Source organism: Pygocentrus nattereri, chromosome 5, assembly GCF_015220715.1.
Source record: "Pygocentrus nattereri isolate fPygNat1 chromosome 5, fPygNat1.pri, whole genome shotgun sequence".
Lineage (NCBI taxonomy): Eukaryota > Metazoa > Chordata > Actinopteri > Characiformes > Serrasalmidae > Pygocentrus > Pygocentrus nattereri.
The window spans coordinates 2,781,879-2,806,065 of record NC_051215.1 but is presented as its reverse complement, the minus strand read 5'-3'; the positions used below and the strand labels follow the sequence as shown (position 1 = coordinate 2,806,065).

General features: G+C 43.2%; 2 protein-coding genes across 3 annotated transcripts in view; both read left to right on the top strand.

Moving 5' to 3' along the window:
• The window catches only part of wdr35 (WD repeat domain 35), a 42,071-nt gene that overhangs the window by 14,348 nt on the left and 3,536 nt on the right, over positions 1–24,187 (top strand). Inside the window, exons 12-28 of one of the 2 annotated variants that reach the window (XM_017685506.2) lie at positions 713–773; positions 3,025–3,169; positions 3,481–3,550; positions 5,312–5,365; positions 5,516–5,625; positions 6,444–6,660; positions 8,607–8,687; positions 8,895–9,031; positions 15,261–15,464; positions 15,595–15,741; positions 15,854–15,986; positions 16,084–16,194; positions 18,586–18,750; positions 18,949–19,089; positions 19,804–19,960; positions 21,048–21,288; positions 22,406–24,187. The exon at positions 22,406–24,187 is cut by the window's right edge and continues 952 nt beyond it. In XM_017685506.2, coding sequence (XP_017540995.1) covers positions 713–773; positions 3,025–3,169; positions 3,481–3,550; positions 5,312–5,365; positions 5,516–5,625; positions 6,444–6,660; positions 8,607–8,687; positions 8,895–9,031; positions 15,261–15,464; positions 15,595–15,741; positions 15,854–15,986; positions 16,084–16,194; positions 18,586–18,750; positions 18,949–19,089; positions 19,804–19,960; positions 21,048–21,288; positions 22,406–22,556 — 2,325 coding nt within the window. In that variant the 3' untranslated portion in view covers positions 22,557–24,187. The remainder of the gene's footprint in view (positions 1–712; positions 774–3,024; positions 3,170–3,480; positions 3,551–5,311; positions 5,366–5,515; positions 5,626–6,443; positions 6,661–8,606; positions 8,688–8,894; positions 9,032–15,260; positions 15,465–15,594; positions 15,742–15,853; positions 15,987–16,083; positions 16,195–18,585; positions 18,751–18,948; positions 19,090–19,803; positions 19,961–21,047; positions 21,289–22,405) is intronic. The other variant, XM_037538635.1, reaches the window with a different exon arrangement.
• The window catches only part of LOC119263495, a 1,430-nt gene continuing 973 nt past the window's right edge, over positions 23,731–24,187 (top strand). Inside the window, exons 1-2 of the mRNA XM_037538638.1 lie at positions 23,731–23,848; positions 23,959–24,187. The exon at positions 23,959–24,187 is cut by the window's right edge and continues 973 nt beyond it. Coding sequence (XP_037394535.1) covers positions 23,749–23,848; positions 23,959–24,187 — 329 coding nt within the window. The 5' untranslated portion in view covers positions 23,731–23,748. The remainder of the gene's footprint in view (positions 23,849–23,958) is intronic.

Below are 24,187 nucleotides of genomic sequence, written 5' to 3'. Positions count from 1 at the left end.
AGAAAAGTAGTCTTGATTGATGTAGTCGTTCTTTCTTTATGAAGGGGGGGAAAAAGCAGATTACAGAACAATAACGATTGAAGTAACTTTGTTAATAATTGCAATAATAGAAGAATACAAATAAAGATAATTATCACACTTCAATGAAAGTGATTTCAAGCCCTTTGAGACCCTGGGAGAACAGCAAGGTCTCACTCTAACAGCAAGTCCACATTCAAAATGAAATGTGATGCGTTATTTAGTTTTAAATTGCTCATCTTTTCATATTACACCAGATGTGAAGTTTGAGATGAAACAGTTTTGCTGCAGGGAGTGATGTACAGTTTGAACATCGCAGGATATAAGAACAGGGACTTAAAGGTACCACTTAAGCTGGAGAGTCAAGTCAGCCGGCCTAAAACACTGTTTATAGGTGCGACTTCATGCCTATCACAGCCAAATCGACTGGCTGTTGGAACTCGAGTTATTATGGAGTTCTTCTGTTGAGATCAATCTGTCCATTTTTAGAAAGGTCAAGTCAGGTCAGAGAGTATTTTTAAGGGTCTAGATGAGGAACTGCAGCAGCTCAGAAAGAGTAATCAAATCCAAGACTTTCAGGATCATTCACAGGGCAAGAAAGATATTAGCAGCAGCTTGAGACGTTTGTCCGAGACAAGTCTATGGGAAACAGCTGGAGTGAGCTAACATGTTATGTATGTTTTTATTTCTGCAGTATGTGTTGGTGCTGTGCAACTCCATCGGGACTCCCCTGGACTCTAAATACATCGACATTGGTAGGTGAAACTGTCCGTAGCATAAGAAATACCTTTTTTTCTGTTTCATTATATGTTTTTGTAATATTGTACCCAGTTGGTGTTCAGACTGTACCAGCAGAAAATGCTGGATTTGACCAACTGATCATTTGCAGTTTTAGCAGTAAAACATGAGAGGGAGCGTGAAACCTGTTCATGCACTTGTTGCAAGCAGAGTTGATCACTGTAATGGTCTTCTTACTGGACTTCCTAAGAAAATACAATACATACAACACAGCTCGGACAAAACGCAGCAGCACCCGAACAGAAACAACACAGGGAGATCAGATCAGTCCTGCTTTAAAAGAGCTGCACTGGCTGCCAGCTTCTTTTATTATAATGGTTTAAAAATACATTACCCGTCTATTTGACCGGAAAGAAGACGTCACAGCTGTTATACGACATCCACCTTCTGAATGTAGCTTATGAAATATGGAAGTCATGAAGAATATGATGAAGTGCGTTTTGGAACCACCGCTGGATCAAAGGATTTAAAATGTTAAATCAGCTTTAACGAACTTGAGCTGAGTTTGAAATGTGATCGCTTATTAAGTTTCGTGAATTTTACTAAGTTGTATTGAAAGATTCTGTGGAAATCTTTGCCACAATTCAGTGAAGTTTGTGTAAAGTGTGATTTGTGAGTGAAGAAACATGAAAGAATACGAATCAAAGGCTGTTCTCATTGCGTTCTACCTAGTGGATCTGAGCGTGTGAGCTATCTCCAGTGGTGTCCTGAGCCAGCATTCCCACTCTCTCCCCTCTCTCTGTCTGAGTTCACACTGATCTCTTACAGGCATCCTGCTAAATTCCTCTCTCTGCCCTCAATCTACATCTGTGTGAAGGTCCTTAGGTTTACTGAGCTGAGACAGGAGAGCAGAAAGCAGGAGAAGATACTGCATCCACAGGGAGAGACTGTTTGCGCTCGTCATGTTGATTTATGCTCGGAGTCTGCGGGCTTCCCACTGCTGAACAAAGTCGAGTCTGACTCAGTATGTGCTTCAGTTTTATGCTACCCACACACTAGAAGACATTGAAAAGACTGTTGAAAGGCTAAAGTCTGACACCCTCTCACATCTAAAGGCAGTGTCACAGTTTTTAGAGACTAGGAATCTTGCAGTGTCACTATTTACAAGACTGCAGCTAGTTTTTTGAGATTATTCCCCATCATGCACCTGGTGGAAATGTACAAGCAGATAACCACTTTTCCTTCCACTCCATAGTGGCACAGATGGGAAGACACATTGGCTGAGCATGTGAAGATCTGGGGCTCAGCCCAGTTCACTGTAGAGCTGTACACTGTGGCAGATCAACACCCAGGTTCTTTTAAATCAACCTGTAAAATGTGCAGCTACTTTTTAAATTTGATATAAAGATTTAAACATCTGCAAAACTCGCTCTCTCTCTCTCTCTCTCTTTCTCTCTCTCTCTCTTTGTCTCTCTCCCTGTCTATTACTTTGTCTCTTTCTCTCTCTCTTTCTCTCTCCCTCTCTCTCTCTCTCTCACTTATTCCTGCTCTCTCCCTCTCTCTCTTTGTGTCTCTCTCTCTCTCTCTCTCTTTCTCTCTCTCTTTCCCTTTGTCTCTCTCTCTGTCTATTTCTTTGTCTCTCTCACTCTCTCTCTTTCTCTCTATCTCTCATAAACAGACGGACACTCTGTGATGTAAGTGGAGCTTTATGGTCATTTAGAGCCTCAAAAACTAGTAGCAGAGCTTTAAACTCTATCCTGAGTGATCCAGGCAGCCAGTGCAGCTCTTTTAAAGCAGGACTGATCTGATCTCCCTGTGTTGTTTCTGTTCGGATGCTGCTGCGTTTTGTCCGAGCTGTAAAGGATGAATTGTTTTTCTTAGGAGGTCCAGTAAGAAGACCATTACAGTGCTCAACTCTGCTTGTAACAAGTGCATGAACAAGTTTCTCTGCGTCGCTCTGACAGAGAAAAGGCCGAACTTTAGTGATATTTCTAAGATGATGAAAAGCTGCTTTAGTCACTGAGAGTCTAAAGATCATACTCAGATTTTTTACTGCATGTTTGTTATATGAAGCTAAAAAACCAAGTGTCTTATAAAGTAGCTTTCTCTGAGTTTTTGTTCCAAGTTTTTGTGTTAGTATTTCTGTTTTTTGTGATTTAATTGTAGAATATTAAATGACATGTTTATTAAGTACTTTCAGTGCATCCGTTTTTTAAGTGTTGTTGTAATGGTTGTTTTTTTTTTTTGTTTTTTTTTAACCATTTACAGACCCTCTGTTTGTAACCATGACGAAGACTCATGTGATCACTGCGTCTAAGGAGGCCTTTTATGCCTGGCAGTACCGCGTGGCCAAAAAGCTCACCGCCCTGGAGATCAACCAGGTCGCCAAGACCAGGAAGGAGGGCCGTGAAAGGTTAGAGGCAGTGGTCAAAGGTCCCCAAAGACTTTTAACAGTGAGGCACTGTGGAGGAAACAGTCTAGCTATGTGAAATGATGCCGTGGATCTGCAAGCCTTCGTCATCTAGGAGGTGGCTTGTGGTGTTCCGTTCGTAGTTGTGTGTGAAGATGCTTTAGCCTTCAGAAAGCAGGGAAGGATGCGGTGTACTGCCAGGACTGGCTTTTACACACAGCAGCAAAAATTCAAATACAATACCTTCCCTTTGACCATTACCCCCTTCACTCTCTGTCTGCCTGTCTGTCTGCCTGTCTGTCTGTCCCCTGCAGAGTTTACCACATCGATGACAGCCCGAGTGGAACCACCAATGGGGCGCTCGATTTTGCCAAAGCCTTCACAGTGAGTGCACACACTTACTCACACACACTCGGTGCCAGATTCACTCATGTGCTAGTGAGAAGGACACACACACACACACACACACACACACACACACACACACACACACACACACACACACAGACACCCACCCATAAACACCTGTGGCTGTTTTTTCATCTCCTTGTCAAGAGATTAGTGGGAAAAACCCATAAAACACTCGCACACTTCACAGTGTCGGCTCATGGGCACAAAATCCGCTGCATAATTTACACCACTGATATTTATAGTATTACTCAAAGTCCACCCTTCATTTATTTCATTTCTAGTTGTTAAACAAAACAGCCGTTAAATGCAAGTTATTCGGTTTTCAGCAGATATTTCTGAAGAGATTAGATATAAAATAATTCACTTGCATAAGGAAGAGAGAAATGTAACTAATCTCTAAGGCCCTATTTCATCCCTCGCTCCTACTTTTTTTTTTTTTTTTTTTGAGATAGAGGGGAAGGGTGAAGTGTTAGGGCTACATGGCCCTCCAAAGTGAGGTTTTTAGAGACACACTCCAAACAATGTTATGAGAAGAAAGAATAACCGACAAGCCGGCTGAACACGAGACCAAAGAAACCCACAAATGTGAGAATTTTCTCTGTTAAAAAAATTACGATAACCACCGTTTTATCTCAGTTTAATGTCGTTTTACTGTATTGTGGTCATTTTCACTAGTAGTATGCTGATGACTCGGTAGTTAGCTAGCTAGCTACATTTCTTGTTCCACCTTAAATAGCCCAGCTGTTACATTCTGGCGCCTCAGACATCAGAGCTACAGCTAGTATGCTGATGTCTCATCAGCCAGCTGGCTAAATTTCCCGTTCCACCTTCATTCTGGCACCTCAGGCATCAGAGCTACAGCTCCATTTAAGGTAGAACTTGAAAATTCAAACGAGAATCTGGAGAATCTCCGAATTCAGCTTCATATCACTGAAGAATTAGGGGGGGTGATAATAAATAACTGCCCCCTCTTTGAAGGCGTATGATCCCTAAATGTAACTGAAGCCCAGCAGTGAGGAGCTGAACTTCCCCCTCCTCTGCTGTCCCTGCAGACGGGCAGGGTCGCCTACAGAGCGGCGCTAGCAGCTGTTAATGAAGTGATGCTCTTTTATTAGAGGGTCTCATTTCAGAGGAAGATCTCAACCACTGCCCTGTAACTCAGTTAAGGGACAAGGTAACGCTCAAAAACAAGGGGTAGGGGTAAAAATAAGAAATGAGATTGGGCCTAAAACTGAACTTTGGAAGCGTGGGAAAAGTTGAGTGGACACACTCAATAATGAAAAATTCTGTGTTGTGTTTTTCTTAAATATGTTTTCTGCTTTTTTTCACTAAGACATGATTTATTCTCTAACTAGTAAATGAACTAATCTTTATTAATCTATCCACTTTATAAAATCTATATTTGAATGATTAATCAAAACATTACACCTTCTACCATTTCCTCAGTTTGCCCAGTCACTGCACCACCTTTATTCTTTTTCAGTTCTTCTTTTATTTCTGTTTACTTCCTTTATAGTGCAGCAAAACACTTACTGGAGAGTATTACAGGCTGTCAGAATGACCACATGGATGCTTTTGTTTATTTAAATCACTTACTTCTTTCTGTAATTGATGCCACCTGTGACTAAACAACTTTGCCGCAGCCCTTCTTTGCTGTACATTAGTGCGCGACATTGTGTATGTGTTGTGTAGCTGTATGTGTGTATTATGTAGCTAATTGTGCCTTTAATTCAGGCAACCAGAGATCCCATCTGTTGCATCACAGCATCTGACAGAACCCTTATAGTGGTACGTATTTCTGTCTCATCCCTTACTGCTTTGTTTGCTATCAGTAAAGCTTGTCTGTGATTTAAATTTAAATGTAAACTCACCAGGCTTGTTTTTCAATTATTTTTCTTAAGTAAGTCTGTATTTGTCTGCATATGTGTCTGTCCACAGGGTCGTGAGTCTGGGACTCTGCAGAAGTACAGCCTACCAAACATTACCCTCCTGCAGAAGTATTCTCTAGCCTACAGAGCTTACCAGCTCTCTCTCAACTGCAACTCCAGGTGTTTACACAGTCACATTAAGCAAGTAAAGGAAGATCTAACGGCTTATGCAGGGGGATGATGTGAGAGTTTATAGCCAATAGGGCTGCAACAATTATTTGATGGTGGTAATAATAAAATTTGTGATTTTTTTTTTTCTGTTGATGTGTTTAAAAAAAAAGCATTACAACTTGTGGGGGTGATAATGGCTTCTGTTGTGTTGTTAGATCAAAAGAATTCATTTGTCGCAGAGACAGAACTGTGATGGTGCCCGCATCAAAGGGAGAGGAACTGAAGATGCCATAATAGCTCAGTTATGTTAGGCAGTAGATTAAATTTTACTTGGTAGGTTAATCTGACTATTAGCTGCAGCTGTAGTTTAGAATCGCTTTGTTTTTTTTGTCATTCAGTCGAACCCTCGAAATTAAGAGACCCTTATTAGTCCCACAAGGGGGGAGTTTCACCTCCGCATTTAACCCATCCGTGCATAGAAACACCACATGCACACTAGTGAAGACACACTAGGGGCAGTGAGCACACCTGCCTGGAGTGGTGGGCAGCCCTATCCACAGCGCCCAGGGAGCAGTTGGTGGTTAGGTGTCTTACTCAAGGGCAGCTCAGGGGATCGAACCAGCGACCTTCCGGTCACAGGGCTGGTTCCCTAACCTCTATAAGCTTCATTGGCACTTCTAATAAAATAAAGCCAATTTTTAGCCATTTGTGTTTTTTGTGCATTTCACCTCTGTTTTAATATAATATTAGTTGTCTATTTCTGTATTTTTAACTGTATCTAGACTGCCAGATTGTCATGTTTGGATGTTTGTGTTCTCTCTCCACAGTCGCCTGGCTATAATAGACATGACGGGAGTGTTGACGTTTTTTGACATAGAGCCACGGGGGTCCTCTGGAGATGTAGAAGGAGGGGCATCAACTGGAGACCCTTCCAAATTTGAGCGCAAAGATGTGTGGGATATGAAATGGGCCAATGACAACCCCGACCTGTTCGCCATGATGGAAAAGACCAGAATGTATGTCTTCAGAAATCTCGACCCAGAGGTGAGAGAGAGAGTTCCACTTAATAATCCACATCTCCACATTTCTTTTGCATACTTGTTTTTTATGTACACAATACAACACTTGGGGTTATCATCACAGCTGTGATGTTATTCACCATAATATATGTTATTGTGCTTTTGTACAGCAATTTTATGAAGCAAAGAAGCCAAACTTTGTTTCAAATGTTTATTGTTAATATTGCCCAAAAAGACTAAAGTAGGGGTCAGCAAGATGTGGCTCCGGAGCCACGTGTGACTCACAGCTCCACAGCAGAATTAGATCAGTAGGTAATAATAAAATAATCTTCCTTTACAGTAAAATAAAGCTCTGCTGATCCTTCAACACAGTTTAACAGTAAATGGTCTTAAACTCTGGAGTTAATGTAGAACTGCTGATTCACCCTTTAACCCTATAGATTGCTGCACAGACTGCTGGTCACCATAGCAATGCAGACAACAATCTTGCACATCTAGTTGCTAACGAAATGCACAGAAAAAGATTTAAGATAAATATGGATGAAGAAGAGATGAACAGACTCATTTGCATTTGTAATCACTCCATCTGGTTTCCTTATACGTTTAAACTGCAATGAGAAATTGACCAACACTAAAAAGTCACAAGGCTGAAGTCAGCTTTTCATTCAAGTTGTCTTATTCTTACGTTGTTGGGCCTCAGACCCCATTTAAGGTGGAATGGGGAAATTCGACGAGAAGCTGGCGAATGAGAAGCGACTTCAGTCTCATAAAAAAATCAAATGTTGAGAGACTTTGTACAAAAACTATTCCACTTTTGCAGAAACGTTTCCTGCCAGAGATGTGAGAAAAGCAGCTATAGCTGAGCTGAAGCTTAAAGCAGAGCAAAGGAAGCCGTTACTAGTACATTAGCACATCCTGAGACATGTTTACAGCCAAGATGATAAAATAGACATAAAATGTTGTGGCTCCGAAGGTGGTTTGATTTTAAATGAAAGGACAAAATGGCTTTTCTTAACATTTGGGTAGCGACGGCTGGACTGAAGCAACATGAGTAAAATGGCTTGTTAACCAATCAGATTTTGTGGTCAGAACTAACTGCTGTATAATGATGTTTAGAGGAAGGAGTCACAGCTGGGTCTTTTAAATAAGCCCACGGAAGGATTTCTCAGTGAACCATGTTACTCAACATGACCTCTTAGGCCACCTACCGCTTAAACTCACTGCCCAGACGTTCCACATGGTCTGGAGGAACTGGCTGCCAGTTTCTTTCGGATTTGATTTCCTACGTGTAAACCCTTATTCCCCCGGGCTATATATCATTTTTTTGCAAATGAACCGAATGTGTTTTATGATCACACATTTTGCTCTATGCTTATTTTTCACAGCTGAAAGCCAAAAATCTTAGATGCTCTTTTTCTAATAATAATTTTTACAGAGGAGATCCCTGAAGAGACGGCATCTGGGAGACAATTCTGTTTGCACGTTGTGGAATTAGACCTCCGCATTTAACCCAGCCGTGCAGAGAAACACCCACATACATGCACACTAGTGGACAGTGAGCACACTTGCCCAGAGCATCCGAGGGGATCGAACCGGCGACCTTCCAGTCACAGTGCTGGTTCCCTAACCTCCAGCCCACAACTGCCCCCGTCCAGTTTATAGCTCAGATTTGTGGCAGGATGGGTCGTCTTTCAGTAGAAAAAAAAGTTCTTCTTTTATTTTAAGGGTTTAAAATTACATCACCCATCTATCTGACTGGAAATTAGACCCTTAAGCTCTCATACTGTATGACACCCACCTTTTGAATGAAGCTTATGAAATATGAAAGTTATGAAGTAAAGAATATGAGTATGTTATGGAGCCACTGGAGGTTCCAAGGAGTTGAAAAGGTAAAAAAAACCATGTTAGTTATTTTCACTCGGGTATTATAATAGTCTTTAATCATGGTTTGCTTTTATGTTTCTAATGTAGGAGCCGATTCAAACCTCTGGGTTCATCTGTAACTTTGAAGATCTGGAAATTAAGTCTGTTCTGTTGGACGAAATTATGAAGGTATGTACTCATTATACCAACAGCAGGTTCGACACAATTACTTAATTACCAAATCAGTTAAGCAACAGCGGATCTTGCATCACAGCCTGTATTAAAAAGGTATCAAGTGATATCTTATTAATGCTTAACCTCTAGATGCCCCGGAGTCAGCTGTTTGGTTAAAATCAGGGCTGAACTGAACGCTGAGTTTTTTGACCCCTGTCTCAGGATCCAGAGCGGCCAAACAAAGATTACCTGATGAACTTTGAGATCCGTTCTCTGAGAGACAGCAGAGCGCTGATAGAGAAAGTGGGAATAGAAGATGCGTCGCAGTTCATCGAGGACAACCCTCACCCTCGGCTCTGGTAAGTTGAACAAATAGCACACGGTACCGTGCAACGTCCTTCAGGGGTCAGGGGCGTCCATAGAGGTGCATAGTGCTGGGTAATACAGGGTGATTCAAAAAGATTCATCTGATTTCAAAATGATTTATTTCACTTGGAAATCATTACAGAACAGTGCACTAAACTGTAAATGGTTTAAATGAGCATAAAGTTTATTATGTTATTTTACAAGTGCTCAGTCTGAGCCTACTCCAGCTGCGCTCACGGCTCTTTCAGTGCGACTTCAGAATCAGGATCATAATCAAGCTTTACTGGCCAGGTTTGATTACACATTCAGGGAATTTGGTTTTGGTTACAGGAGCTCACAGTGCACAGCATCATACACAGTCAGACTTCTGAGATCATCCAGTGGCATTTACATTTACGGCATTTGTAAATTTGTAAATTACAGTTTGATCATTTTACACAGGTGGGCGAAGGCGGTGTTAGGAGTCTTGCCCAAGGACTCTTATTGGTATAGTGGAGGGTGCTATTCGAGCAGGGGATTGACCCCCAGTCTCCAGTGTAGAAGGCAGAGGTGTTACCCACTACACTACACCATCCAGTGCTGTAAGGAGTGGCAGATAAACAGAATCTAACGTACCCCCACACAAGAAAGTCACACTGCCTGAGATCTGGCTGTGCTTGTGACCTTTTTCTTAGAACTGTTGGTACCAACGACGAACGTTCTGAGCTGTTGGAGGTTCACTGCCATACTGACGGTCAGTAACTCCATGACTCCCTCTTTCAATTGATGTGTAATTGCTTTCGGTAAAAATTTGGTGCTTTGAAATCAGATGAATCTTTCTGAATCACCCTGTATATCGTATGTGCCAGTGTACCAACATTTGGGTCACACATCAGTATTTCAGTGGTATTTATAGATAAAGTAAGAAACGTCTCTTTAGTTTTTAAGTTCTATTTTATGCACTTTACTTTTCCAACCCCTAAAGTTATTAACTGCAGTGTGTGTGATTTAAAATACATGGGAACGACATAAATGGTACGCTGTAACAAAACATCAAAGGGAACTTTACACAGTAACGAAAACGGAACAAATCAAAACAAGCTGTGTAAGGTTTATTAGATATTCTCTTGGTATGCAGGAGCAGCACTCCTGGAAACATGAGCTGTCTTTACAGCCATTTTCTGGGCATCTATTTGTTAAAAACTCTAACATCATAATAAATCCAAAAAAAAAATCCATTGTGATTATTCTGTGTGAATCTGTTAGCTTATTTCACATGCGTCAGGCTCCAGTCCTCGCGGGACAAAACACCGCAGACTTCAGCACTCTGCCTCATTAATCACACCTGATTCAGCTCATCAGCTGGTTAGCGAAGCCTTCACGAACTGAATTCACAGCAATGGATGAGGGGAAAAGCTGATCTCCCCAACACTTTGGCCTGGAATGGTTGGTTGGTTAGTGTAGTGGGTAACATCTCTGCCTTCTACACTGTAGACTGGGGTTCAATCCCCACCTTGGTAAACACCCTACACTATACCAATACGGGTCCTTGGGCAAGACTCCTAACACCACCTTCAGCTCCCTGTGTAAAAATAATCAAATTGTAAGTCGCTCTGGATATTAAGTGATACTTTTTTGATCCCACAACAGGGAAACTCCACCTCCGCATTTAACCCATCCGTGAAGTGAAACACCACATACACACTAGTGAACACACACACACACTAGGGGGCAGTGAGCACACTTGCCCGGAGCGGTGGGCAGCCCTATCCACGGCGCCCGGGGAGCAGTTGGGGGTTAGGTGTCTTGCTCAAGGACACCTCAGTCATGGACTGTTGGCCCTGGGGATCGAACCGACAACCTTCTGGTCACAGGGCCAGATCCCTGACCTCCCTAATGATTAAACTTTTGTTGTTGTAATATGTTGTTTGCTGTCAACTGTCTACCATCACGATGTAAACGCAGCATAAGAATTTAGCACAGACCTGCACTTGGAAAACATTGTGATGCTGAATTTCATCAGAACAGCTCAGCACTGTTGATTTGTTTCACAGGAAAGATCGAAAGTCGCGTGATTTTCGGCTCTTTACTTTCTGCCTTTATTCCACTTGTGCACTTTACTTTCTAATTGCAGTGTTGCAGATAGATCAAGTGGAAGGACTCGCACACATTATAAGCAACAATTCAGGATAACGTTTACATTTCCCTCTCATTGCAGGAGCTTGAGCCTTGTTGAGTGGGCAGTAGCCACAAGAGACCCCCTTGTCCAGTGCGTGCGAGTATGTGCCTGTTTGTGTTACTGTGTGAGTTCGTATGGCTGTTGCCATGATGTTGAGAGAATGTCTGCACTTTCATTCCGGAGAGTTTCCCACATCTTGGCATCTGTGCGTGTGAACACGTGCATGTTTTAGTGGCTGTGCTGTGGGTTCAGGGCTGTAGTGCACATGTCACTGTTTGTTTGCTCTTCTCTCAGTGACGTGAGACGCTGGCGGATTTTATGATCGACATGACGTTAATTATATGGTTCTGTGACGTGAGACGCTGGACAGCATGAGCTGCTTAATGGTCCGAGTTACAGAAAGCTGAACGCACATATGGAGGACGCTCCATTACGGTTAGACCACATTACTGCTGAGTGATATGGCAAAAATATGACAAATCACAAAACCTGAAGACGTTTTTTTCATAACACATGATATGATACGGGCTGTATACTGAGTCATTGAGTCATTTTAAAGTTGGAATGGACAAAACGTGTTTAAACGTGAACAGGAGGAAAACTAAATTGGCAAATGAATAAGTGGCCTGTCTTTTCTTTATGACCCACGTTGTTCAGAAGTACAGCTCATACTTATGATATAGTCAGAAAAGCATATTGTGACAGTTTGTTCTGATAACAGTGATGTGTTGTCATATCGCCCACACCCACCACTATGAAAGTGTGACAAACCTCAAGACCCAGTTTTTGCCACCAGATGCTGACAGTAATGCTGTCTTACTGGGAGTGAACAGTAATTTCGAGTTAAAAGGAATAAATCAGCCGGTTTGAGTCGGTCTGGCTCTGGCGCCTGTAGAGACTGGGAGAGAGATGATGCCTCGAGTGTGCTGGGTATATGTGAGCTGTGTGACAGTGTGTTCGGAAGTGTGGGATGCTATTGAGAATTCCTTCTTTCTGAAGCTCTGGGCCTGCTGACCCTTTTCTCAGCACACAGAGGAATTTCAGAATGTTCTGGCAAAAAAAAAAAAAAAAGGAAAAGGAAAGACCTCGCCGCACAGTGTGAGTACAGCCTGACCCGCCCAACTGAAAGAGTCCTATCTTTACTTTAATGTCAGTGTAACATTGTCTAGGGTAAAGGTGAGAGACAGACAGACAGACAGACAGACAGACAAGGATAGGAACACCGAGAAGAAGGAAAGAAAAAAAATGAGAAAAATGGGGGGAATAGAAAATGAGGTGAATGGCGAGAAAGAAAGAGAAAAGAGAAATAAAAGGAAGGACTGAAAAAGAGAAAAGGGGAGAGGAGGTGGGAGACAAAGAGAGTAAAAGAAATAGAAACAGAGATGGAAGAGTGAGAAAGAGGGAAGATAGATAGATGGACAGAGAGATGCATTATATTGCCCGAAGTGTTCGCTCGTCTGGCTTCACACGCATATGAACTTGAGTGACGTCCCGTTCTTAATCCATAGGGTTTAATATGATGTCGGCCCACCCTTTGCAGCTATAACAGCTTCAGCTCGTCTGGGAAGGCTTTCCACAAGGGTTAGGAATGTGAATTCACTGAGCTCCTGAGAGCGACCCATTCTTTCACTAATGTCTGTAGAAGCAGTCTGCAGGCCTAGGGGCTCGGCTTTATACACCTGTGGCCATGGAAGTGACTGGAACACCTGAACTCAGTGGTTTGGATGGGTGACTGAATACTTTTGGCTAGGTAGATAGATAGATAGATAGATAGATAGATAGATAGATAGATAGAATCACAGATAGATTCACTTTCAGCTCCTCAGAGAACCTGCAGACATACCTCCACAGTTCAGCCTTAGAAGCTGGTTGATCGTTTTCTGAAGTGATCAAACCCATTCAGTGGTGCTGAGGTCTGGACTCTGGGGTGGTCAGTCCGTCGTTCAGCTTCTTTGTTTGATGTGTCCGTCTCCTTTTCTCAGTGAGCTTCTTCTTGATCAGCTACACGTCCTTTCAGACCCACAGCGCTGAGTGGTCTTCTCACAGTGGAAGGATGGACAGAAACACCTGTGGATGTTTTCAGATTTGGTTTTCTCCTCTCTCTCAGAGATGAAAGCTTTACATTTTGTTTATCTGATTGGGCAGCTTTGGGATCTACCAGGTCTTCCAGGAGGTCGTTAGCAGTCTCATTTTAATCATGAACAGGTGTCTATAAACATACAGTGTCTGTGCATGTACAGCAATGTGTTGGCTCTCAGTCTGGAGATCACCGTGAGTTCAGATGTCACTGTTAGTTGCGTGTGAACGTGTGAAAGACCTCTGCCTGTTATTAAACACATTCCACTCTTTTCTTCCGGTTGTGGGCTTTTGTCCATGTGTTTTCTGTAAACATTTGTCCTGCCAACACTGAGGTAAAGAGCAATTCCAACAAAAGCGCCATTGGTCTTCACTGTGGAGTAAAACATGTTTTCAGTGCCTTCTGTTCTTTTGTCTTTAAAAGCTGCAAATTCTTCTAGTGCTCATAAAGTAAAATTTTCATAGTCACGTTGGGCAATACAACATTTTCTTAACCATCATCAACATCTCAGCTGAACCATTTTAACTAGAGCTGTTTGTCAGAATTGGGGTCAGTTCAAGCAAATTAATAAACCCTTAAATGAATATATTTAGTATTTAAAAGTATAGTAGAAGTTATTGATGTTACTATTTAAATGTAAATACATAATTAGATAATTAATTATATCCCTATTTCGAAAGAAGTCCGTTTTTAGCTCTGTAGGCATCAGGGTTTTAAATCTGATGCATGCGTCTACAGTTAGCCAGAGAAGGGACCGCAGCAGTGGGGTGACGTGGCTGAACTTGGGGAGATTGAAGACACGAGCCATGCTGCTGCGTTCTGGATCAATTGCAGAGGCTTCATGGCCTGCATGGGAAGACCAGCCAAGAGCGAGTTGCAGTAGTTAAGCCTTGAAATGACAAGAGACTGAACTAGCACCTGGGTGGCCTCTTGAGTGAAAACCTGGTGGAACTCACTCCACACCTGGTGGAACATCTCACAACTAATTAGGTTAATTGGCAACAGGTCAGTAACATGATCGGGTATAAAAAGCGCATCTCAGAGGTGTTCACCACCAGGAACAAGGCCAAAAACCAGTATTGGCTGGCTGGAATCTTAGATCCCTCTGCCTTACAAACAGCCAAAATTATGCAGTGGAAGTCACTGCATGGGCTCAGAAACACTTCTGAAAACCACTGTCTGTGAACACAGTTTGTCACTACATCCATAAACGCAAGGTAAAACTCTACCTCGCAAAGAACCACCATATATAAACAGGATCCAGAAATGCTGCCGCCTTCTCTGGGCCTGAGCTCATTTGAGATGGACTGAGGTGCAGTGGAAAGTGTCCGATGAATCAAAATTCTTTTTGGAAATCTTGGACGCCGCGTCCTCTGGGCCAAAGAGGAGAGGGACCATCTGACTTGTTATACATGCACAGTTTAAAAGAGAGCTGTGATGATATGTGGATTTGGTGCACATGGCATGGGTGACCTGCACATCTGTGGGGGTAGTTGGGGGTTGGGTGCCTTGCTTCAGTCATGTCCTGTCGGCTCTGGGGATCGAGCCAGTGACTTTCCGGTCACAAGGCTGGTTCCCTAGCTTCCAGCCAACGACTGGCCCCATTAAATATAGGGTTTAAGTAATTGGCACATCATTGTTCTTTAGTTGAATTGCTTTTGATCTGCACTTTTTTCTGTTAGTTTTGCTGTCAAATGACAAAAACATGACAAAAATGTAGGCAATAATGCATTTTCAACAAATTCAAGTCAAAATAAAATATCTCCTCGTGTGGGTTAAGGGAGCCTCATATGTTCAGAAACAGCCCTGGCTATGACTGCTATTAATATAGAACTAAAACCTACTTTTGTTATCGCTGGTGAGTTTTCCATTTTAACGTACATTAATAAATGACTGCTTTCTGTTTCGCCCCTCTCTATCTCTCTCTCTCTCTCTCTCTCTCTCTCTCTCTCTCTTTCTTACTTTCTATCTCTCTGTCTTTGTACAGGCGTTTGCTGGCGGAGGCTGCGCTTCAGAATCTGCAGCTGAAGACAGCTGAGCAGGCGTTTGTGCGCTGTAAGGATTATCAGGGAATCGAGTTTGTGAAGAGGCTGGGGAACCTGCAGAGCGAGGCTATGAAGCAGGCGGAGGTGGCGGCCTACTTCAGCCGCTTCGAGGAGGCCGAGAGAATGTACCTGGACATGGACCGCAGGTATGACTGGACACACCCTCCAGCACCTGGAGGAGAGCCAGAAATGACTTAAATCCAAACTGCACCTCACTTTTTTGTTGCTTGCTATTTTCATACAGATTTTCTTTTTTTTTTTGGTATCTGTGTACAGGGACCTGGCGATCAGTCTGAGGATAAAGTTGGGTGATTGGTTCCGGGTGCTCCAGCTATTGAGAACCGGATCAGGAGACTCCGACGATGCTCTACAGGAACAGGCCTACAACGCCATCGGAGATTACTTTGCTGATAGACAGAAATGGTACAGGAAGAAACTGCTGGGCTCATTGCAGAATTGGCTTAAGGAGAGTCTGAGCGAAAGTCGGTCATTAGAAGGTGTAAATAAACACTTGTTTATGTTTTTGTGTTTGTAGGCTGAATGCGGTGCAGTACTACCTACAGGGTCGTAACCAGGAGAGACTGGCAGAGTGTTACTACATGTTGGAGGACTATGAGGGGCTGGAGAGACTCGCGAACTCTCTACCAGAGAACCACAAACTGCTGCCGGTGTGTTCAGCCTTTCATTTGTCTCTAGGCTTTATTTTCTTTATTAGCAGATTTCTCTTATTTATACCCTGGATGAACATTTTACTGTTATTATTAGGACATTGGCCAGATGTTTGTGACTGTGGGGATGTGTGAGCAGGCAGTAAGTGCCTATCTCAGGTGTAGCCAGCCCAAAGCAGCCGTGGATGCCTGTGTGCATTTAAACCAGGTAAGAACAGTCAGGCATGTACAGTCATATGCAAAGGTTTGTGCGCACCTGGACAAATGAAATGTTTTGCTAATTTTCTCAGTGAAAATAATCCTCTACAGAGAACACACTTCTGTGCATTTTAAAGCACAATTACTGTTTATTTGCCGAATTTGGTAAAAATATGGCCTGTTCAATATCGCCGATGGTGGGCGTGAGAGCCAACAGGAAGGCAGGGCCGGAACTCCGAGCGAGGGCGAAGCATGGCAAGGACGATGGGGAGAAGAAAACCGCGAGTGAGTGTGGGATAGTGCACAAATCCCAAACACCACCGAGGTTAAATAACAATAAATGTCTGTTTTCACTCATAACATCAAAAACACATGTAATTTGACCAGAGCTATTCAGGCTTTTGCAAATGACTGTACATTGCATCATCTCACCTATAAATACTTGTTAAACATCTCTGTGAGTTCATGTGTCTTTGTGGCTCTTGTTGCTGCTAGACTTCGCAATAGAACTTACATTTGACTGGGGCAACTCTAGCAGGGCAGACATTTGACAAAATGGTTTGTTGGAAAGTTGTCATCCTATGAAAGTGCCATTAAAAGTCAGAGAGCTATTAAGCATGACTCATTCTGCTGGCGGTGTTTGCCTGCATGGCTGTATGCTTAGTTTTATTCACTTTATAGGGATGAATGTGGCTGAAGTAGCTGATTCCACTAATTAGAAGGCATGTCCACATACTTTTGGCCATGTAATATATGTACGTTTTACACAGTCCTTTTTTGTTGCTGCTGTAATTTTGTTTGGGATCCGTCTATTCAGCGTTCTTCTACCTCGTATGTTCTTCACTACCACATTCAAGAACAGTTCCTTTAGGAACAGACAGCCCTGGTTCCAGAGACAGTAGAGGTCAGACATCAGTCACTGTGCTGGGTGATTTTCATCCTCTCTCTTATTCAGAGCCACGTTCTTTCCTGTTCCTCCCAGCTGATGGATGCTGTGGCTTAATAACACACTACTTTCTCCAAATAAGTGTGTTATTAGAGTCACTACAGATTGATCGGTCCAGTATCCTGCAGCAGATGTTTGTAACCAACCGTTGACTTGCACTGGGTTGCCTAACCGCATCAGTCTCCTACTTTTGGAGATCATGTTTTTCATGCTTTGAGGATTAGAACTACATTTTCTAAGCCCAGTAGTTGTAATTATAATTTATCATTCTTTATGCAACAGTTAGCTCTGGCCACGTGAGCTGATTGGTTGCGAGGTGTTCTAACTGTGCTGTTATTTCACCATAACGTCACAGGTTTTTCACAAACACTGTATCACTCTGCTGAGACGCCGTTGCTAAGCAACGACTTTGACAGCTGTAGGAGATGCTCAAGCCGTTTGAACCTTTTTACCATAAACAGAAAACGGACACTGTTAAGGTCACATTTGACCGACAGCCGATTTGGTCCGACTCTGAAGACGAGACGACGCTAAATTCCCAAACTGTCGTCACCACTGAGCAGCTTTTCAGTCGGCAGCTGTGACAGAAGAACAGCTGAACAACCTGGAATCAGCCAGAAATGAACCCAACACCATTCGCCAAACTAAGCGGGCTGTAAGAAGCTTCACAGACCGGCTGGAACAAAACAACATTAATACTGATCTGGAGAAACTGACCAAACTGAGCTGAACCTGATATTGGCTCAGTTTTATGGCTCAGTCTGAACTTCAGAAGGCGGGGCTTACAGCAGACTGTGCAGCGAGTGGGCGGAGCTCGTTACTCTGATGTAGCAACGAGCTGCTCGTTAAGGAGCTCTAATTAGGAGGAAGGAACTGAACGTTAAAACATATTAAAGCCGCGTTCACGGCCAGTTCATTCATTTCTAACTGTATTTATTTAACTGCTGTATTAAAGCAGTAGAGCACTCGAGGAGGGAGTTATCACCAGTAACATCACGGCTGGGATGATCTACGGACACCAGATCACAGCCGGGATGTTATTCCATGATAACGCCCTCCCTCTCATGTTCTATTGCTTAAGTAAATCACTGCATGTCTTAATTTTTTGATTTACCATTTGGAAATGTCTGTTGTCCTTTAAATGTTGTGTAAATTTCATGATGAATGGACAAAAAGAAATTTATTGAAAAACAAACCTGATTTCATGGACTTACATTAAAATAATGTTTTTTCCTTTACCTGTAAAATTCCTACTTTGGAGATACTAGGTTTGTTCCAACAGCATTAGATAAATTGAACTTCTAGATATACTAGAATTAGTCGAGATACACCGTCGCTATATTTCAATTATTCCTCAAATATGTCTAGAATTACTGATAGGCTATAAGCTAATGTTATTAACGTTTTAGACTTTATTAACAAGGAATTAATGAGTGTACTTTGTTTGTGCTTCAGTGGAATAAGGCTGTAGAACTGGCTAAAAACCACAATATGAAGGAGATTGGGCCTCTACTGTCCAAGTACGCCTCTCACCTGCTGGAGAAGAATAAAACCCTGGAGGCAGTGGAGCTCTACAGGAAGGCTCACCACTTCCTCGATGCAGCCAAGCTCATGTTTAAGGTGAGAAAGTGGAATATCCTGTGTGTGTGTGTGTGTGTGTGTGTGTGTGTGTGTGTGTGTGTGTATATACATATACTTCAATACTTCAAAACTCTTCCCGTGCCACCCTGGCAAGTTGCTGCCCTAGGCGACTGCCCATGTTGCCCATGCCCACCACAGTGCTCAAGAAGTTCTTAAAATTATCTCTTATTTGCACAGATTGCAGATGAAGAGGCGAAGAAAAGGACGAGGCCTTTGCGGGTGAAGAAGCTGTACGTGCTCGCCGCCCTGCTGGTGGAAAACTACCACACTCAGGTCAAAAACTCACAACAAAGCAAAGCCAAGGGCAAAAAGTCAGAGGTACTGTCTTCCATCTAATCTAACATCTTTACACATACAAGCTCTCATCCTTTCGTGTAGATCTGTTGTGAAGCTGCTTTACTCATAGACAGCAAGGGTCTAATAACCAGGTCAGTGAGTGACATCACTACTGCCCTTCAAAGGTTTGGCGACACCTGGATATTCAAAATGTTTTTCATACAAACGAGCCTGTTTTCTTTGTCAGTTTTCAGTATCTTAACACATTAAGGCAGGTTCATTTAAATATGACACGTATAAATCTTTGTTCCAGTGTTATTATGGATAAAGGCCTTGGGAATAAAGCTAAAGGCTACGTATTTTATCTCCTGGTTGTGACGTCAGCACTTCTGGGTGTTTAAACTTTTGGACCAAAAGAGTTTCACTCTGTTCTTTTTGGGAAGAGAAAACTATTATTATTATTACTATAATTTTTTTCTGTCTTGACTAATAAGTAACAGCGGGAAAATTACAAAAGATGTCAAAGTGTCACTAAACTTTTGACAGGTCATGTATAGATACATCTGTCACAGTCAGGACGCCCAGTTTTCAGGCAGCAACTGATCTGAAGTGTGAGACAGTGGGCTTTTAATCTTGGAACCGGCTTCCCTCCTTCCTTCCTTTAGCTCTGTCATCATTAGAGATAAAGGCTGTTATTTGTAGCCCAATTGAGGACTATGTTTTGTGTGTGTGTGTGTGTGTGTGTGTGTTGTCTAGGCCACGTCTGCGCTTGCAGGCCTGCTGGAAGAAGACGCGTCCACCTCAGACAGCCGTATCGTGGATAAAGCGTGGCGTGGAGCGGAAGCTTACCATTTCTTCCTCTTAGCTCAAAGACAGCTCTACGATGGAAATGTGGAGGCTTCCATGAACACAGGTATAAATCGGAACGTCACATAAACTCTCCGTCCATTCAGTAACACTTCGAGCTCCACACACACATTTTACATTACATTCTGCATCTTCAGGTTTGAATCGGTGCATCTGACTTGTTCCATTTGTGTTAATGTCCAAAAATGACGGAGAGCACACGGCCTGCGGACACGCAGCATTAAATCATTCGCCCGGGTCGGGAAAACCAACCGCAGGTTAAATTCTTTAGATATTTTAGCCAGACGCACACCTTCAGTCAGTACAGCTCCCCAGAAGGCCCACATGTATACACGGTTCCAGGCTCAGACAAATAAAACGCAACATAAAATGTCTCGGCTGAGCACCTGTAGGGGTGTGCGAGTGACGCAGCTCCTGAGCGCGTATGCACGTACGTGCTCCTGCGTGGTCTTGCATTTGCGTCTCCGTTGCGCCTTCTTTCATTCCTGACGCAGAAGATGAGATGTACCTCGTCATTCAGTGCTGTGGGTATTTAACTTCACACGTGTGGCCGCAGTATGACCTGTTTTTTCTGTTGTTGTTGTTAAAATGCTTCAAAATACAATTTTAAAAAGGAAAATTTAATTCTGTTAAATAAACATAGTAGAAGGGTAGGTTTATATTATGATTCTCTCTCTCTCTCTCTCTGTCTCTTTCTCTCTCTCTCTGTCTCTCCCTCTCTATCTCTCTTTCTGTCTTTCTCTCTCTCTCTGTCTCTTTCTCTCTCTCTTTGTCTGTTTCTCTCTCTGTCTCTTTCTCTCTCTCTGTCTCTCCCTCTCTATCTCTCTTTCTGTCTCTCTTTCTGTCTCTTTCTGTCTCTCTCTCTCTCTTTTTCTCCCTCTCTATCTCTCTTTCTGTCTTTCTCTCTCTCTCTGTCTCTTTCTCTCTCTCTTTGTCTGTTTCTCTCTCTGTCTCTTTCTCTCTCTCTCTGTCTCTCCCTCTCTATCTCTCTTTCTGTCTCTCTTTCTGTCTCTTTCTCTCTCTGTCTCTTTCTCTCTCTCTCTCTCTCTCTCTCTCTCTCTCTCTCTCTCTCTCTCTCTCTCTCTCTCTCTCTCTCCCCGTCTCTCTCTGTTTCTGTCTCTCTCTCTCTGCAGCTCTGCACCTGCGTGACTATGAGGATATAATCCCTGCAGTGGAGATCTACTCCCTGTTGGCCATCTGCTCCTCAGCGAATCGTGCGTTTGGTACCTGCTCTCGTGCCTTCATTAAGCTGGAGTCTCTGGACAGTCTGTCCCCAGAGCAGAGGCAGATGTACGAGGACTTGGCCCTGGAGATCTTCACCAAACACAGCCCTAAAGACAGCCGCAAGAGCCACCTGGACAGCACAGACGACAGGTAACCACGCGCACGTATGTGGCACATCCTGGTGTTTCACATCCTGTTCGCTTTAATGCAGGCAGACATATGATCACATAGTTTTAACCCTTAAAAGTGCAGTAGTAACAGTAGTGTCGTGCAATGCAGTGCAAAGCAACATGAAATGCTTTATATTCTTATTATACAGCTTTTAGATGGGACGTTACGGTTTCCTGTATAAATGCATGGTGTGCACCCAACTTATATCATGTTGATACAAGTCCCGTTAGCAAGTCCCTTGGGATACAACAGTAACCACCTAGCAACACACTAGCAACCACCTGGGATAAAACAGTTTCCCTGGGTTAACAGACGTAAACGTCTTCAGAATAATTGTTCTCATGTCTGGAGTTTTTGAACACTGTGTCCACTCACTGTCCACTCTATTAGACACTCCTACCTTGTCGGTCCACCTTGTAGATGTAAAGTCAGAGACGACAGCTCATCTGCTGCTGCACAGTTTGTGTTGGTCATCCTCTAGTCCTTCATCAGTGGTCACAGGACGCTGCCCACAGGACGCTGTTGGCTGGATATTTCTGGTTGGTGGACTATTCTCAGTCCAGCAGCGACACTGAGGTGTTTAAAAACTCCAGCAGCACTGCCGTGTCTGATCCGCTCAGACCAGCACAACACACACTAACACACCACCACCACGTCAGTGTTACTGCAGTGCTGAGAATGACCCACCACCCAAACAGTACCTGCTCTGTGAGGGTCCATGGGGGTCCTGACCACTGAAGAACAGGGTAACAGAGTATCAGAGAAACAGATGGACTACAGTCTGTAACTGTAGAACTACAGAGTGCAGCTATACAGTCAGTGGAGCGTAGAAACAAGGAGGTGCCCATAATGCTGTGCCTGATCGGTGCTATAGGGACGAAGAAATGCCAACGCAAATTGTGAGCCTGTCTCAGTTCAGAACGTTTAAACCGGCTTTTACTGTGATATTGGTGTCAATATTAGAATCAAATTAGACCTCACAGGTTTTAAATTCCTTCCAAAAGTCTTTTACACGTCACTGCTGCGGCTTCACCGTACAGCAGAGCAGACGTGAGTGAGGGATACGCTGTGTAAGTGTTCTTTCTCTCTCTTTCAGTACGGAGGGCAAGCTGCCAACGTGCATAGTGACCGGCAGGAGCATCTCGGATTATCAGTTCTGGATGTGCAGTGTGTGTAAGCACTGTGCTCACGAGCAGGACATCACAAGCCACAACTTCTGCCCTCTCTGCCACTCCTCTCTGACATGACCTGTCGCCTCTCTCTTTATCCATGTTGTCTTTCCAGCAGCCAGCGCTTCATGAACTCGGCCGGCTCTGTTACTCAGACGGCTTACAGTGCCAGTCTTGAAACCTCTAATCCATTCGTTCGCCGTTTGGAGGCCAGCTTTTCACTGGCTTCTGTAGTTTGGGCTGATTAGGCTGTAGTCTGCAGTGAACCCCTCATATCGATTTTAAAGGGACACTCCTTCATTTTTCTTCTTCGTCTGGCGCATCTGTAGCACGTGATGCGTTGCCATTTCCTCGTAGTTTGAAGATCAGAAATCCTGTTGAAAATATTTATAAAGCAATCCAGTCGGAAGCTTCTGTTATGAATCTGTTTTTTGGGTGTTTTTTCAAGGGGAGACGTTTGGAATCGTGCGTGTGCCAATTTCCAAATATATCCTTCCATACATCTTGTAACCCACACCTCTCCCCCTTTTTTACTCTTTAAGTTATTTTTTCCCCATTTTTAACGTTCTTAGAAACAAAAACACCAAATAGCTGCATACATTAAAACTGGAGAAGATGCCTGGTGGAAAAAAATATAAATAAATGGGGAAAAAATGAAAATTAAAAATGAATAAATGGTAAAATGAATAAAGCTTCAGGGGAAAAGGAGGTAATCACTCACATTGTTGACCCATTTAACCAAAAGTTTACACATTTTGCCATCGGCTACAGACGTCCAGAGAGGCCATGAGGTAGTTATAATTCCCGGGCTGTTATTTGGAGAAAACAAGTTAGTTATCTTGTGATCTTAAGATAAAAAAGTTGATGAAGTAACGAGCAAACGATCTTGTGATCTCGACATAACAATGTTGAGATCTTAAGGTAACAAGTTATTTGGTTTTATCTTGAGATTGCGTGTTAATTATCTTGTGATCTCAAGATGACAACGTTGTTATCTCAAGCTAGCAACTCAGAAAATGATAGCAACAGCTCACGGCCTCCCCGGACCGCCGTGATCTTCAGTCTTGGGAAGCTTCCGTTGTAAGTGTGATGCGAGTTGACCGGTTCTTCGTTCTTGTACAGAGAAACGCATCCACATCACTGTCTGTGGTAACTGACCGCGTGCAGCAGATAGAGATCAGCTCGGACAAACACTGGACTTTTCATAATAAGTTCCAGTAACATTGCAGGAGATGTGTGATCTCATGTTGAAACAGAAGCCTGAGCGCAGATGGCGCAGGACTTTATACCACATGATAACTATATACAGTTACATCCCGTTATTACGTCACCACCGTCCCGTTATTACGTCACCATCGTCCCGTTATTATGTCACCACCGTCCCGTTATTACGTCACCATCATCCCATTATTACGTCACCACCATCCCGTTATTACGTCACCACCATCCCGTTATTACGTCACCATCGTCCCGTTATTATGTCACCACCGTCCCGTTATTACGTCACCATCGTCCCGTTATTACGTCGCCACCGTCCCGTTATTACGTCACCACCGTCCCGTTATTACGTCACCATCGTCCCGTTATTACGTCACCACCGTCCCGTTATTACGTCACCACCGTCCCGTTATTACGTCACCATCATCCCATTATTACGTCACCACCATCCTGTTATTACGTCACCACCATCCCGTTATTACGTCACCATC